Source organism: Thalassophryne amazonica, chromosome 11, assembly GCF_902500255.1.
Source record: "Thalassophryne amazonica chromosome 11, fThaAma1.1, whole genome shotgun sequence".
NCBI classification, from domain to species: domain Eukaryota; kingdom Metazoa; phylum Chordata; class Actinopteri; order Batrachoidiformes; family Batrachoididae; genus Thalassophryne; species Thalassophryne amazonica.
In genome coordinates, this window is record NC_047113.1 from 45,817,651 (window position 1) to 45,835,798 (window position 18,148).

At 40.9% G+C, this 18,148-nt stretch overlaps 1 protein-coding gene across 5 annotated transcripts in view; it reads left to right on the forward strand.

Moving 5' to 3' along the window:
• The window catches only part of unc5a (unc-5 netrin receptor A), a 566,462-nt gene extending 551,996 nt beyond the window's left edge, over positions 1-14,466 (forward strand). For all 5 annotated transcript variants that reach the window (XM_034181446.1, XM_034181447.1, XM_034181448.1 and 2 more), the window contains 4 exons: positions 852-1,001; positions 2,765-2,929; positions 3,025-3,203; positions 14,035-14,466. In XM_034181446.1, coding sequence (XP_034037337.1) covers positions 852-1,001; positions 2,765-2,929; positions 3,025-3,203; positions 14,035-14,200 — 660 coding nt within the window. In that variant the 3' untranslated portion in view covers positions 14,201-14,466. The remainder of the gene's footprint in view (positions 1-851; positions 1,002-2,764; positions 2,930-3,024; positions 3,204-14,034) is intronic.
• The last annotated feature ends 3,682 nt before the right edge of the window (positions 14,467-18,148 follow it).

Below are 18,148 nucleotides of genomic sequence, written 5' to 3' on the forward strand. Positions count from 1 at the left end.
ATTGAACTCGCCGGACTACTTTCCCCACCCTGCTCAGCGTGCCACTCTCGTTGGAGCAGCAACACATAGAATGTGTCTCTTCCAGATAGAGCTCTTTCATTGCAGCTTCTTGTTCTGACTTTAACACGAAGTTAACACCAAAGTCTTTCATCACCAACTGTAAATGGTAATGTATCTGGGAACTACTTTTTGCACAGGAATTCATCAAGCACGTCAGCCGCGGGCATGTACTAACATAGAATACCCAGAAACTGGACAGTTGTTTGGCCATAATGAGAGCGTCCACTTTTAGCTTGTCATAAACTAAGCTACTGGCGCTCATGAGAGTGTGGGCTTAGGTGTGTAATCCCACCACCCCCGTTGAATGTATCAGTCATCCCTGCTGCGCATTTCAACACAGTCTCACTGTCCTTGCACACATCCTGCACCACCCTCTCATACTCTCTGCCACTTCAGACTTCTTCATACAATACCACAACTCTTCTCTTGCCACCAGATTTATATAATTCTCCCATCAGCACTCTCAGCGATCATTCTCTTGCTCTGCATGAAACCATATTGCTGCTATATGTTATGTATTCAAACTCTATGACATATTAATTAAATAAAAGTCAGTTAAGAATTTTAGAAAAAAGACAAATTTCATGAGAGATGGTGCTTTTTTCGGTCATGTGCATTTGTTTAAAAAAATAGGTGTGCCCCTCACAATATGGCCCCCAGCTTTATATCCATTAGCCAATGCCATGAAAGCGGCATGTTGTCTCTATGTACTGTAAATACACGTATCTGTGTGGGTGAACAAGTTTCCTTTGAGCCCTGACGGCACTCCTCTTCTTCCCCACTTTCATCAGGAGGTGATGCAGATGGAGCGGCAGCTCGGCGGTCGACTGATTGACGAGCCACACGTCCTGCTTTTCAAAGACAGCTACCACAACCTGCGCTTGTCCATCCATGACATGCCCCAGACGCACTGGAGGAGCAAGCTGTTAGCCGGCTACCAGGTGTGCTGTACAGCCCTGCGGGGCTGCAGGGGTCAGAAGTCGCTCAAGGACAAAACGCAAGCAGATGAAGGGGGATTGAAGTCCTGAATCTGTCCAGATACTCTCTACAGAAGCTATTCTGCTCATTTTAAACTCAGTTTAAAAGTGAGAGAAATTAAAAGTTACTGAGTAATCAAAGGTTCTTCAGGACCAACTTTTCATTGTTAATGAGAGTTCACTCCACGGTCTGTTTGCATCTCTGGAAAGCTGTTTTTAATTTGGCTTGCTTTGGAGCTTTAAGTATGTTTGGATTTGCTCGAGTTGACCACAAAAGAGGGTTTGGGGTGTTTTGTTGTTGTTGTCTTACTGCGGGACTCTGTGAGGGCACAACCTTTGTTGTTTACAGAGTCGAGCGCACCTTTTTTCCCCTCTGTCTCTGTATGCGTATGTGTGTGTGTACAAAGTGTGTGCATGTGAAGAGGTTTTTTGTTGTTGTTTTTCCTGATTGATTACACTATCTACGGCGCTCTCAGAGGGAGCTCCAGTGAAATATAGAACAACATGTAAATATATGGAACTTCACATCCTGAGTCTTGGAAGCTCTCTGCAGCTACCCCCCCCCACACACACACACACACACCGCCACCACCTCCGCCACTTGCATGGCCCACTGCACTGCGGCCCGGCGACAGAGGCTCGAGGGCTATTCAAAGAGGACTATAAAAATGTGCAGGCTGTAACTGTGGAAGCAGTGAGCTCTGGGTCCCTGAAGAGAGCAACGCCGGCTGTGCCAGGCACGCAGCGGCAGCAACAATGCAGCCAGAACAGAGGCTTATTCCTCTGGACGCCGCCCGTTCATTTGGAAGTGTTATTCCCCTCTCAGCAATGCGGCCAAAAAAGGCCTTTGGTCTCTCTGGGGCACCGTGAAGACATTTGTACGTTTCACCGTCGCCATACTCCACCCGTCTGCCTGGGTAACAGTGCCCCTGTTTGATTGCCAGGGTGTACTGCATGCCCATTTTGCTCTCAAAATGAGTTTTTGTCAGCTGCTGAAACCAAAGTGCAGTGAGGAGTTAACATGCCCTGTTTTCTTTTTTGTTCCCCACCACCACCACCACCAGAGTTACCTCTTTGCTTCCCTTGAGATATGCAAAATGTGCACGAATGTGGAGCAACAAAGCACGCTGTAGAAGTTGTCAGCCTTGAATAAATTCTACCAAACACTCCCCTGGTTACTGTTGGCTCCAGAGAGGCTTATTCTTGCGCACACATCTGTCTCCGTCACAGGGTGCACTTTCGATGCAGACAAGAAATGTGATGTTTGTGAGGGGAAAAAAAACATCATTTGTGTCATTGATTCAGATTTGTCCCCAGAAAGGCACCTTTGTGCCTCCAAAGGGAGACTGAATCAACAAAAAAATAATTGACAAATAGAGAAATGTGTCCCATGCTGGAGGTACAGTCGCCGTGCTGTTAAAGTTCTAATAGACTGTGTTTGATTGCTTCTCTAATGAACTCTGACAGTTCTTTGAGTCAGGAAGCTCAAAACTCCCTTTAAAGAGACGATTTAGCAACAGCAGCACGTTGTTTCTGTTCAACATACATGAGAGTTGTCAGTCTGCTGCCTCAGATATATTTAGCCGTTTTTGCTTAACGGTGACAGGCGACGTCAGCGTGATTAACGATGATGTCGACGGGCTCCAGGCAGGCGGTGTTGTTTCTGATGTGTTGCAAACTCAACTTCCTGACTGTGGCGCGGTGCTGCCGTTTGTGGTTTTCTGCAGGAGATTCCATTCTACCACATCTGGAACGGTTCCCAGCGGTACCTGCACTGCACGTTCAGTCTGGAGCGGCTCAGCCTCAGCACCTGCGAGCTCACCTGCCAACTGTGTGTGTGGCAGGTGGAAGGGGAGGGCCAGAGCTTCAGCCTCGACTTTAACATCGCCAAGGTAACGTTCAGCATCACATTAAGCCATTGTGCAACAGTTGTGTGGCTAGTTATCCCCAATCGGCTCTGCTGAAGTCCAGCTGCTGTTTTAAACAGGACACCCGAGCTGTGGACTCTGAGTTTCTGTTAATGGACAGTAACGCCACAGCCCTGGCAGGACCGAGCGCCTTTCAGATCCCGTACCTCATCAGGCAGAAGATCTGCAGCAGCCTGGACACCCCCTGTCCCAACGGAGCCGACTGGAGAATGCTAGCACAAAGACTTAAACTTGAGAGGTAACTATCCACTACATACAGCGGCTGTGGAATAAAAGCTTCTTCTTTTACATTTTTTTATACCCGTGAACAGAACCATCATAGGTGCAGTTATCGGTGCTGTGTGTCTGTCTGTCTGTGAACAAAACAACTTGACACTTGATCCAATTTGGCCCAGACTTGGTGAAATGACTGAGGGTTATTCAACAAAACACATTTGCTTTTTTTGCTTTGTTTTGTTTTTTATACAGAAAAAAAAAAATTTCAGTTAAAACTCACAGTTGCAAGCCAAAATCAACATTTGAGCCCAGTGCTATAGGGAATATTTAGAATGGCTATTCTGAGGAATTGAGCACCGTAGTCTCATTTAAGGGTGGGCGATAAAGGGTTAAAATGAAAGTGCATATGCTACATCCGGGGACAGCCGCATTATCGGCCAGTCACTCGTCTGGCTCATTATTCACATTAAATCTTGCTAAAACTTACCGACACAGCCTCTCCCATTTGTGTCTCGTCTTCCCTTTTCCACTGGAATCTGAAAAAAAAGGCACTTTTCACGACTGCTTTGGTGATTGCAGCCGAAAAAAAAACAGTACACCATCGTTCCCTGTGGAGTGATGCTGTGTTTGTGTTGCACACTGTCAAGCTGTCCCGTAATATCGCGCAGGGGTTCAAACGAGACCCATTGGTTCTGGATACAAATGTTTGCTATTAAACATTAATATGAAGTTGTGTATCACCTTTTCATTGCTGGCATGACCTTTGACCTTGGGCGACCCTAAAAGCTCAAACAGAAGGACATAATTGTTTATGGTGGAGCCGATATATATTCAGGTACAGTTGAGGACAAAGTGGACATGATTGATGAAAGGCCACACATGACCGCATTGTGTAGTATGACTGAATCACAAAGACTGAATTTACATTATTGAGTGTCAAACATGTAAGCCGCGGGTGCTGCACACTGAGTGCCACTTCTTGTTGTTTCATTTGTTTGTTTGTTTGATCATTTTCTTATTTGGGTTGTGTAATGTTTTAAGAATGTGTTTCCACTTTGAGATTAAAGAGCATAACTTTACATAAAAAAGAGTACACAGTAGTTCTACAGTCCGTTTTCCATCGCCTCACAGTCACACACCTACCAGGGAGCTCAGGGGTAACATTTGTTGGGCATGAATTCCCACTGAAGCTATACTTTTCTATGTCTTTTACAAGACACTTCGTCTGCATTGTCCCAGTCCGCCCAGCTATAAGTGGGTACCAGACCTGGCCGGGGAACTAACTTGTGATGGACTGGCGTCCTATTCTGAGGGAGTCATAGACTCTCACTCGCTTCTCACTATGTTATCCAGGGATTACCCCCCGTGTCTCTCCACTCCCCTCACCCTTGCTTCCTCCCTGCCACCTTGAAAGCAGCGTGGTTTTTACTGCTGCAGCCTTGAACCCCCAAGCTGGGCAGCCCTCCTGCTGTGGCCTTCACCCACTTTGCCTCAGTTTGGATGACTGCTTCAAGTTTAGAGCACATAAACAATGTCAAATCTATATGTGTTGTCTTTAATTTTGATGTGTGCCATTATTATGGTAAACAAGTAATAATTGTGGATTAATTGCTGTATCTTGTCTGAGGTAATTGGAGTGTAAACGTAATTGCCCTTTTAGGGATCAATAAAGTTGTCTGAAGTCTGAAGTCTAATCACCGGCCCAGTGGACCTCAGGGTTACTTCTTCTACATTCACACATACTCTTGCAAACAGCTTCCATGAAAGTTGCTCATTTGTCGTAACCATGCTTAATGGCACTTTGATGGTGGCAATAAAAGTTGGACAAGTGCTGTTCATCACCTTCCCCACTCATATTTTCAGGTCAGTCAAGGGAATCAAATATATTAACTATCAATCACAAGTCTGTGTCTGTAACCTTTCGGATAGGATTTGTCCTTTTAAATTCCATAAGTGGGTTGTATTTTCATTAATCTGAGTGAGTGAGTCAGTGAGTGTATCCACTCTTTCAGACACAGTAACTCCCAAACTAAGAATGCCACTATCTTGATATTTACTGTGCCACATGTTGACATGTAAGAGATGATGTCGTTAATGTTTGATGATTATAGGTATTGGGTAACATGTTCAAATATTGATTGACTAATTTTTAAAAACAGCTATTATGAGTGCTGCTGGATATGTAAGAAGACACTGCTGCCTGCCAGTCTTTACCTAGATTTGGAAACATTGGATTGATACCTTGTTATGACAGGTGCAACAGGCCAGTATATCAGAACAAAATGTCACATGATCCTCAAACTAGGTCAATCCTAAAAATAGATCTGATGCTGTCTGTGGAGAATCGGCTTGCAGCGACAGTAGTGTCACACAGGAAGCTTCCTTGCCGTCCATGCAAACACATGAACAAGCAAAACAAATAAGCAAACAAATAAGCGAGTGCAATACAAATGGAGGTAAAGTACAAATGGATCCTGACTCCTGGTTATGACACGTGCAACAGGTACCAGTACAAAATATTACATGATACCCAAACTGGGTCAATGATAAGATCGGTCAGTACCAGTCAAACCAGATCAGCTGTCAACGAACATATTACTTAACCACGTGGAATTAGAGAGAAGAAAGATGCATGGTCTGTACAGCTGACTTTTTGTCATTTTATACAAGGATAAATGTAGCAGTAACCCAGTAAATACATAAAAAATGTGAATACATAAAATTAAGTTGTTAAGAAATAATTATTAACCAAATACCGTATTTTCCGGACTATAAGTCGCACCGGAGTATGTCGCACCAGCCACTTTATCTATTATAAAGAAAAACAAACCATAAATAAGTCGCACCGGAGTATAAGTCGCACCAGCCACTTTATCCATTATAAAGAAAAATAAACCGTAAATAAGGTCCACTGGACTATAAGTCCCATGGACATACAGGTATGTTAACATGAAAAGTTCAGATGATAATATTGTGACGGCTACCGTTTTCGGATGCATATTTCACCAGTCGCAACTTGTAATCTGCAGAGTATGATTTTCTTTTTGGTGGCATTTTTTCGGGCCTTCTCCGTTGTCTTGTTATGTTATCAGTAACGTTAAAATTTTTATTTTTCTATGGTAGTCAGAAGTCGCAGGAACAGTCACACAAGCCTCGAGTGCCCTCTCGTGAGCTGCATTTTACCTACGGATATGTTTGTATTTTGCGGACGACATTGCGAGCCGAACCATGCAGCGCCTACCTGCGCAGCTCATGACCTCCCAGCGGTGTCGATCCAGCTCCTTCCAAGTGCAGACGCTAATCCTCCGCCGTCGCTCAGTGCTCCCATGCAGCTCTCAGCGTCAACTCTGCTCACACTGATATCCAAGGGTTGAAGCTGTCTTGTTAGCCGTCCCGGAATAAACACCATGTTCGTCTGCTTCAAACGCTTTTCACAATCATCGACGACAGCTCCTTCCAAGTGCACACGCTAATCCTCCGCCGTCGCTCACCCAATGCTCCCACGCAGCTCTCAGCGTCAACTTAAACACTCTGCTCACATTGATATCCAAGGGTTGAAGCTGTTCTGTTCGCCAAGCCGGAATAACAGCAAGCACAGAGTTTGTCAGCTTCACACGCTGTGGGTGAGGTGAGGAATACGCATCCAAAGTTCTGTTCTCTGATTGGTTATCGCGACCAGCGTGACCTATAGGATGGCCGTCATACTACAGTGCCCATGATGCATTGCATTTCCTTTTCCGGTGGCCATTTTAAAACATAGATCGACTCTGTCACGTAAAATTGTTTTGTTACAGTAAATTAATTGAGATCCTACCGGTATATTTTTCATTTATAAGTCGCACTGGAGTATAGGTCGCACCCCCGGCCAAAACATGTAAAAAAGTGCGACTTATACTCCGGAAAATACGGTATATGAAATTTAAATAGAAATTTCCTTCTGGTTTATTTTGATGCACTTTCACTTAGGGTATCTTGTATTTTGCAACTCAAAACATTTCAAATGTTCTTCCTTATCTTCAGAAATTATTGAGAAAGTTTTTAGGTACTGTACAAACATAATCATGATTCCTGTGACCTCTAGAGCACAAACAGTTTAAAAATACTCCACAGAATCTCACTGATCCAAATTTTTTGTGTCAAGATGTTGCATGTGTAAACACCATCTTGTTTGAAAATGTTAATAGGTTTTGAAGTGCTGCACATATTGTTTTGCGTTTTAAGAATAGTTTCTTCACAATCGCAGAGAAGTGCACCGCTGAAGTGTTCCTGCTAAAGTTCATATAAACGAGGTTCTGCCTTAGCAGACTAATCCTGGTCTGACACAGCTAACATTATAGGATTAACGCGCGGGCTGATGGATGCACTTATTGCTTCTTTAAGGGAACACAGCCACCTCCTTCCATTTTTCTGCACAAACAGGTAAGCAGATTAGTCTGCTGCTAAACTTGCAGCTTCTACATTCTGCTCAGTGGCTGTAATTGGAAAGGTAACAAACGAACTGCCCATCACCAGAAAAATAAAAAATCATCTGTGCCATACTCGGACCAATTCGCTCTCACACATGCTACTGTATTTTATTAGTACCTATTGAGAAAAAAAAGACATTGATCCATTAGCTCCCAATTTAATTTCATCCACATAATGAAATCAAATAGCGACACTTAATTTGTCTGATCAACTTCATTTATCCCAATTAATCACGAATGGAATTGATGCACTACAGCTTTAATTGGCGTTGTTTTGCTCAACATAATCAATTCCCATTTCGGCCGTATGAAGGAGCAAGTGCTCTGTTGTTTGAGCTGCGCTGAATAATATGGTTTCTCGACAAAAGCAGCAGCTCCTCAGTATTCTGTCACGGAGGATTTCTGCTTGTTTCTGTGCGTTCAGACTAAGCCAAACCGGCCCAATCAATAAAACTTAAAATGCCAACAAGCTTTTTATGTGATCTTTCTCTCCCAAGGCTGTGCAAACGTCTGTGTCTGAACCCTACAAGATAAGCCGGTGTTCGACACGGCGAGGTGAATAAGAGGGGTTGACACGTCGGACACTAAGCTCCGTCTGTTTTTATCTGAATAATGAGGCGGAGGTTCGGTCCCAAACGCCTTTTGACCAGCGCTTCTCTTTGTTGTGCACTCCTGGTGCAGACAGAATGCAACATTTGCGAGAAAATCTATGTGGCTTAAAATAGTAGGGTGACGCCGCATCCTCTGGAATTGTGCGAGAACGCTTCACCAGTTTGAAGATTTGACAAACTAACAAGTTCTCGCTGACCTTTCACAAGATGAGAAGGACAAAGTGGCATCTGGACTCGTCGTCTCACCACCGTACACCGGGCAAGACAACCACACAACACAATCCACCAAAGTGGACTTTTTTTCCACCACCGTGTGCTCTACATATACTGGCTAAGGCCCCAGACATTTGGAGAACAGAAAAAGACCATTAAATCAGACAAGCATCTTCGGGTACCACAGGGATCAGGCTCCACTCAACATCAAATATACAGCCGGTCGGGGCCACTGCTTTGTTGTCATTGATTGGGTTTGATCATCAAGGTTCTGCTGCTAAAATAGAAAAGGTCACTTCCGACTTAACTGTGAAAGTCCACATAGGATTTACTATATGGGATTTAGGGCCAATTTCAACATCAAATAAAGAATGAGGCTTACGTGCTTCAGCTTGAACAGAGCGTCAAATGAAAATTGATGAAGAGTCTATATGACAGGAGTTTCAAGAGCTAAACTTTTTTTTTCTCAGTGCAATGGATGTAACAAAATAGTACATGCAAAAGCTGGTATTGAGTTACAAGATGCAAAAGAACAGTAAAAGTACACCTGAAATGGTTCTACAAAATGTCTGTTTGTGTAGAGAACACTGAGACTAACTGGATATTTTTTTACAGGGGTAATACACTTAGCGCTAGCAGAGCCGGCTCTTGGCATGGCCGTATAGTCAGTCACCTAGGGCTCCACCTGCTGGAGGTGCGCTGCTGTAAGCCCTCGCAAGAAATAATAATAATAATAATGCCTGTTCTTTTCTCTGGGACAAGTAAAAAAATTGTGATTGGATACCACAGATCAGACAAATCCAATTTTCTTTCTAACGTGGTGAAATCATTTTTTTGTGTGTGTCTGTCATTGTGAGTTTCGGCGCTTTCCCAACAGCATGTGCATGTTTGTGCACATTATGACCACAGCCTGTAAACATCAACCTCATGTGGGGTTGTGGAGTGCAGCTTTTCCATAAAAGACACATTGATAATTCCATCCTGTTCATGATGAAAGCTCTCATCAAATCCAATAAGAATCCATATAATAAAGGTGTTTTTTAGTAAGTCAGTTGATTCACTTAAATAAAAGTGCACATCCTCTCGCTCCAGGGCGTCGACACAATGCCCTACATTTTTTTTAAATCCATGAACCAACTGCTTCACTTTAAATACGCAATAACTCGATTCTGTCTCACTGTTTGAGAGCACGGAGTCGAAAAGAACAGACAGCAAACACTTTCTTTGCAGCTGCACAGACACACTGCAGGTCTCAGGTGCAAGGGTGGACCCACAGGAGCAAGGGGTGGGAAAGTCCCCCCCCCCCAAACTCCTTAAAGGCCCACTTTTGTAGCCATTTAAAGACTTTTTTGCATATAATAAATAGTAATAATAATAATTATGATCATAGTCAGATTCTAATACTTTGAAAAAATAAGATTATTCAATAATGTATTATTATCATCATCATCTGGTTGCTATTTGTAAAATATCAGAATAAAGTAATTGTGCCAAAAACCCAGGAGCTTCATACACTAAATACCATACATAGGTGGTATATTATTTTAAAAATGACTGTATAAATTAAAGATATATATAGAGAAGAAATCCTACTCAGAGATTTCACTGATGTCACTGTTCATAACAGAAATGTACATGCTGCTGTTATAATGCAGACAGGTAGACATTTAAGGTAGACCAGATTTGGATAGGATTTTAGTGCTACATTATAGTTTTATGTTGTCTTGTTTGCACATTCTGCTTTTATACGGCCCCTTGTTACCAAATACAAGTGCAAAGGATTCACTGACCATATATATATATATATATATACACTCCGATAACAGATAATTATCGAAGATAACGTTTTCATTATCAGTTAACATTTTCATTTCATTTCATTATCTTTTTAGATAACTTTAAAAACCATTATCTGTCTAATTATTTTCCGATGAATTTTTGTCCGATAGCTTTTAAAATCACTTGAACACCTACCTGATAAAAGTTTCCTGACAGATGTATGGTTTCACCCTCTGCAAACAGAAGACAGCTGCTTCTATGAAGAACACTAGCCTCTGCAGGCAAAAGAAAAACTGTTTTTTAAGAGAAAAAAAAAAATCATTTCCTTTAACACCATACTGATATGCTGGCAATATCACCCAAGTCATCCAGAGGCATACATTTTTAACTTATGGTTCAAATTTTAACCAAACTAATTTTGGACAAGTTATTTAAAATTACTGTCATGTCCGAAGTTTTATAACGTGAAAATAACAGATATATGTTTTAGTTTTAAAGTAATGTGCTAATTTTTAAGGTTTTAGTGTGGACATGCTGTGCCGAGCAGTGCATTATGGGTAGGATTAGTACGTTCACAACAGGACAAATGCATTTCAGACACTCTGTTCAGGCTCCACGGACAACAGCATTAAACTCTAGTGCCTAAAACTCTCGTGAATATATTCTCTGGGTTTATAGACGTTATTGTATTTGCGTTTGTTAAATTCCACGCATCTTAAATGTCGCAGCAGACATGGATTTACTGGAATTTTGTTTTGGAAAGATTTCAAGGCCTCTACTGCCATCTACTGGCCAGTAGTGTTCATGGCAGTATTCGTCCTGAAGATGAGCAGACACTATATTTTTAATCACAAGTTACGTTTTTTCAAATTTAATTTACAAAAACTCTTGATGGGAGACATCAAAGTTTAAAAACAAAACGACAAAAAAAAAACATTACAAGACAGCTCTGCGGTGTTTGCACATGCACAGTGCGAGCGGTAGGACACTTGTTGCCCCTCAGCAGCAGGAAACCCTCATGACGGCCGACCAGAATAATATCAAACAGGTTTGATTTTCATTCAACCATACGATCAGCAATCAGGAGGTGGTCGTGAGATGTTAAACGCAGCTTGTTACTCCATGTACACTACATGATGCAGGACACGCGATTAACCTGAAACTCGGTCCAAAAAATCCTCTCATGAATAAAAAAATCATCTGAACATTCTCACATTCTCTCCACATGCAAAACATGTTGTGATGACACTTCCAGGGCTCAGTAAAAATGCCTGTTTTTTTCAAATAAAAAATGGAATATTTTACAAAAGCACATCTGTAAACACCAACACACAACACACGTCACATTAACGTGTTGGTTTACATAGTGAATGACTGAACCAATCAGTGTTTAGCAGAGGTACATTTTACCCAGAATCCTTTGCGATCTGTCTGTGTTTGTTAGAAAACCTCAGAATTAGTGCATTATTCAACATTAAAAGATATATGTTATATTTTAACTTTGTACAGACGACAGAATTGACATTAATGGAGTTATTCTATCAGTATTCATTTTATTTATACACCAAACCATAAGTCAATATGACTTTATTTTTCAAGACCTCCGCCTGACCGGAGCGTTGATTGGTAGAGAGTTGGGCTTGGTGACGATTCGCATCATGTCTCTGCACTGTAAGCTGTGTAGTAAATAAGAGCTTCCAGCAGGAGGCAGGATGTTCAAACATAGAAGTGTGGGCTCATTGTTTGGGTCTGCTGTTGCTTTGATGTTTCCAGAAGCAATCGTGGTGTTTAAACTCAAATTCAGTTTATTAGTAGTTGCAAATATACTAGAAACAATACTGGAATTTATCGGTTATCTGTAACCTCCGATACATTTTTGGGTGGTTTATCTTTATCAAAGATAACTTTTCAGTTATCTGATTATCTGTTATCGAAGTTCATTTTTTGGTTATCTGTGCCCACCACTGTATGTGTGTATGTATATATATATATATATATATATATATATATATATATATATATATATATACACACACACACACACACACACACACACACACAGTTGTATGCAAAAGTTTGGACACCCCGGATAATTTTCATGGTTTTCCTTTATAAATCATTGGTCTGGATCAGAAATTTCAGTTAAATATATCATATAGCAGACGAATACACTGATATTTGAGAAGTGACATGAAGTTTCTAGTACTTACAGAAAGTGTGCATTAATTATTTAAACAAAATTAGGCAGGTGCATAAATTTGGGCACCTTTGTCGTTTTATTGTATGCAGCACTAATTATTGGAACACAAAATTGGTTTGGTAAGCTCATTGACCCTTGACCTTCTTACACAGGTGAATCCAATCATGCGAAAGGGTATTTAAGGTGGCCATTTACAAATGTTTCACCTCTTTGCATCTCTTCTAATGAGTGGCAACATGGGAGCCTCTAAACAACTCTCAAATTACCTGAAAACAAAGATTATTCAACATCATGGTTTAGGGGAAGGATACAAAAAGCTATGTCAGATTTCAGCTGTCAGTTTCCACTTCCATTTCCTCACTTTGCATAGTGAGGAAATGGAAGACCACAGGCACAGTACTAGTTAAGGCCCGAAGTGGCAGGCCAAGAAAAATCTCAGATCAGCTGAAGCAAAGGATGGTGAAAACAGTCATAGTCAACCCACAGACCTGCTCCAAAGACCTACAACATGATGTTTCTGCAGATAGTGTCTCTGTGCATTGTTCATACAGCGCACTTTGCACAAAGAGATGCTGTAATGCCTTTTCTGTGTACACGCCACAAACAGAGTTGCTTGATGTATGCTAAAGCACATTTGGACAAGCCAGTTTCATTTTGAAATAAAGTGCTGTGGACTGATGAAACTAAAATTGAGTTATTTGGACATAACAAGGGGCGGCATGCATGGCTGAAAAAGAACACAGCATTCCAAGAAAAACACTTGCTACCTACAGTAAAATTTGGAGGTGGTTCCATCATGCTGTGTGGCTGTGTGGCCAGTGCAGGTACTGGGAATCTTGTTAAAGTTGAGGGTCACATGGATTCCAGTCAATATCAGCGGATTCTTGAGAACAATTTTCATGAATCAGTGACAAAGTTGAAGTTACATCAGGGCTGGATCTTTCAACAAGACAACAACCCTAAACACTGCTCAAAATCTACTAAGGCATTCTTGCAGAGGAACAAGTACAATGTTCTGGAATGGCCATCTCAGTGCCCAGACCTGAATATTATTGAAAATCTGTGGTGTGATTTTAAGCGGGCTGTCCATGATCAGAAACCAACAAACCTGAGATGTTTTGTAAAGAAGAATAGTACAAAATACCTTCACCCAGAATCCAGACTCTCATTGGAAGCTATAGGAAGTGTTTAGAGGCTATTATTTCTGCAAAAGGAGTATTTACTAAATATTGATGTATTTTTCTGTTGGGGTGACCAAATTTATGCACCTGCCTAATTTTGTTTAAAGAATTATTGCACACTTTCTATAAATCATATAAACTTCATTTCACTTCTCAAATGTCACTGTTTGTCTGCTTTGTGATATATTTAACTGAAATTGTCGATCCAAACAATCAATGATTTATAAAGAAAAATCATGGAACTCATCAGGGGTGCCCAAACATGTTTGTTTGCAAAGCAGCCGAAATGTTTCTGTACCTTTCCCCAGATTTGTGCCTCCACAGCCCCACACGAGGTTGATGCATATTGTCTCACTGCAAACATGCTATCATTATTTTATTTATATCCTGTTTCTGTTTTTAGACATATGAGTTTCTTTGCATCCAAAGCGAGCCCAACCTCTGTGATTCTGGACCTGTGGGAGGCGCAACATTTCCACAGCGGGAACATCAACCAGCTGGCCACTGTCATGGCTGACATCGGCAAACAAGAAGCCATGATATTCCTGGTCTCTGATGGCGAGTGCTAACCCAGAAAGGACAGACTGGTCGAGAGGAAAGTTAATACAAAACGACACTCGTAACAATCGTAACTGCAGCAGGATTAGAAGTGCAGCGCTGTCCCAATGTTCACTTAAAGGATACTAAACGGTTAATACAGGTGTCACTCCCATTTTTGTGTAAAATAATTTTAAAGAAACTAAAACGAAAGACCAAATGAAGGGAAAGATGGAGTGTGAGGGTGTGAAAATTTTACTCCTGTTAGCAACACAGTGAAGCAGACCTGAAAATTCCCTGAAAGAGTGCTCAGAGTTTTCAGGATGTTACCAGAACTTCAGATTTGCGGCGGACCATTAGTTATGCCATCAACATTCCATGTTTGATTCCTAATGGATCATATTAAAGAAAACACTAACACAGTTAGCACCAGGCCTGAAAGTTAGCATAAGCATATGTGGTCCTGCTCACCACAGTCACATTAACCACACGTTAACAGATGATTTTTATTTTTTTCTATATGTGGTCACATTAATGGCAGTAACATAATGGGATGTTCTAACCATACTTAACATCCACTCATGCTAACCCATGATTAGCATATGCAGTTTTATTAAATCTGCTAACCACATTTAGCAAACATGACAGCTAGCAGCACCCTTATGTGGTCACATTATCAATGGTTTTGCTAATTAACTGTTATCTGTGTTACATGGTCAGGCTAACTGCATTTAATATGTGGAAGGGTCACTCCCATGCTAACTATGCTAATCACGGTTGGTGTGACAGTTAGCATTCACATATGTGGTTACACCTAACTGCAGTCACATTACAAATATGTCATAACTGACTGGAAAATCAGGTAATATCAGTAAAACGTTCACCACTCCTGAAGTTTAAAAATTATTTGAAGTTGCTTCAGTCCTTTTGCGGATACAGGTCACATATAGCTACTGAGAAACAATATGCAAAAGTGATGGTATTAATGGCCAAGCTTATAGATTAAATGAATATATATATATATATATATATATATATATATATATATATATATATATATATATATATATATATATACACACACACAGTTGGTTTTGTTTTCCAAAAGGAGACATTAAAAGGGGACATGACCAAATAAAAAAGCTGCCAGTTATTTCAGCTGGAAGAGAACAGAACTTATGCAGCTGGCAGCTTTTTTTTTTTTTTTTTTTTACAAACCATCAGACAGCGGACATATTCTCAACAAGGTCGTCAGGGTCTGTGAATGTCCCCTTTTGTCAAGTGACAATGTCAACATCATATCACTGTTTAACACACACACAATAGGTTTGTAGCAGAAATTGCAGGTTTAAAGCAGATTGTATTTCCAACCTGTCTCATGTTTTTAAGTGAAGCCAGTGTCACTGTCGTGAATGTAACATCTTAACATCTTGAGACAGCGAGATGCTCCACAGCTTAAAAAAAAAAAATCAATCTGTGGGGTTTGGCTTCTTTGAAGTGTTTTTTCCCCTGCAGGAGTGAGTAAGTCATATCTCAGAAGCCATTTCTATTACAGCCTGTGATTTTGATCCGACCACTTTTCACGACTAATGTTACCAAATCGTTCTGTGCCATTTTCTGTTTCAAATTCCACACTAATGAAGGAGCCATAGGGCCGAAAGTCATTATAGCTGCTGAAACGAACAGTGAATGTTGTCAAAATTCATCTTAAAAATGACCCCCCCACACCTTTATTCTGTAGCAACGTTTTGTGTTCCACATGAACACAAGTGCAGAAAGGCTGTTATCCTGTATGAATAAATAAACATCACCTACTAAAAAAAAAAAAAATTCATTAAAAAATGTAACTTTCATATTGATGTTGTGCAGCATTGTTTTTGTAATTCAAAGCAATGTTGGTGGGAATTTCTGTCTTCGTTTCGCTGATATTTATTGATGGTGTGGTAAAAATCACATTAACACAACAAACGTAACAGTATATTTGTTGTTCATGCTTTGCATTTATTTGCTGTTATTTTACTAGAAAACTGCCAGGTGTGGCCCTGTAACAGCATCGTTAAAATACGCTTTCGCGAAAAATCTCAAATCAGCCATAGTTCTCCGTCTGCCTCAGGGTTGCATGTGAATCTGAAAAGCGAACGCTCTTTGTCAAAGCCCTTCTCAGCCAACCAGCTCCTGGATCGCCAACCTTTAAATGGAGCCTCTTTGATGATTGTCACTTTTTTATGTTTTTTTTTTTTTTTTTTTTTGGAACGTACGTTTACAGTGCATCCAGAAAGTATTCAGTGTTTCACTTTTTCCACATTTTATGTTACAGCCTTATTCCAAAATGGAGTAAATAATCTTTTCCCTCAAAATTCTACCCACAATATCCCATAATGAACACATGAAAAGTTTTTTTTTATATATAAAAACTTAAGAAATCACATGTATGTAAATGGGTGATTCTTTAACTACGGGCACTATTGGCCTTGTAATTGTAATTTCCACCACACCATTGCCTTACAATATAAAGTGCCTTGGGGCAACTGTTTGTTGTGATTTGGCGCTGTATACATGTGCTCTGATGTCACTGTTTATCTCCATAGAAACTACCCAAACAATCTTTCATACAAACTGTTTAAAGGGACATTACAGTGTTTTGGTGGAAATTATGGCAATAGTGTGGGACAACTACATTTTGTTTAAAAAAAATCGCAACAGTTGTATGACATTGAATACCCCAATTATGTTTTGATTATTTTACTGATATTTTATTCAGAGATATTTTAAAACATTAGAAAAAATGTTTCTTTACCATTCATTTTTATCATTGAAGATCAAAACTCTGGGTGTGGGACAAGCACAAAACGGCAATATTTGCATATAATGATGCTGAAAAAAGGTGAAAAAGTCATCATAGACTACTAGAACAAATTTCTTAACACACTTTCATTGTAAAGATAACTATAAAAGTGTGAAATTTCCCCTTTTTTCTGTTTTTCATACAATATGATCAAAGGACATAATAAGTGTCCGTAGTCTAAGAATCACCCAAATATTCACACCCTTTGCTTAATACTTTGTTGATGCACCTTTGGCAGCAATAACAGCCTTATTAAATATGATGCCACAAGCTTATTGCACCTATCTTTGGGCAGCTTTGCCCATTCTTCTTTGCCGCACCTCTCAAGCACCATCAGGTTGATGGGGAGCGTCGGTGCACAGCCATTTTCAGATCTCTCCAGAGATTTTCAATCTGATTCAGGTCTGGGCTCTGGCTGGGCCACTCAAGGACATTCACAGAGTTGTCCTGAAGCCACTTCTTTGATATCTTGGCTGGATGTTTCAGGTCACTGTCCTGCTGAAAGATTAATCGTCGCCCCAGTCTGAGGTCAAGAGCGCTCTGGAGCAGGTTTTCATCCAGGATCTCTCTGTACATTGCTGCATTCAGCTTTCCCTCAATTCTGACTTGTCTCCCAGTTCCTGCCGCTGAAAAACATCTCCACAGCATGGTGCTGCCACCACCATGCTTCACTGTAGGGATGGTGCCTCATTTCCTTCAAATAGGACGCCTAGCATTCATGCCAAAGTTCCATCTTTGTCTCATGAGGTCAGAGAATTTTGTTTCTCATTGTCTGAGAGTCCTTCAGGTGCTTTCAGACAAACTTCAGGTGGGCTGCCATGTGCCTTTCACTAAAGAATGGCTTCCCTCAGGCCAATCTACCATACCTGATTGTCCTTCTGGAAGGTTCTCCTCTCTCCACAGGGGAATGCAGGAGCTCTGACAGAGTGACCATCAGATTCTTGATCACCTCCCTGACTGAGGCCCTTCTCCCTCGATTGCTCTGTTTCAATGGGCGGTCAGCTCTAGGAAGAGTCCTGGTAGATACAAACTTCTATTTACAGATGATGAAGGCCACTGTGCTCATTGGGACCTTCAAAGCAGCCGAAATGTTTCTGTACCTTTCCCCAGATTTGTGCCTCGAGATAATTCCTTT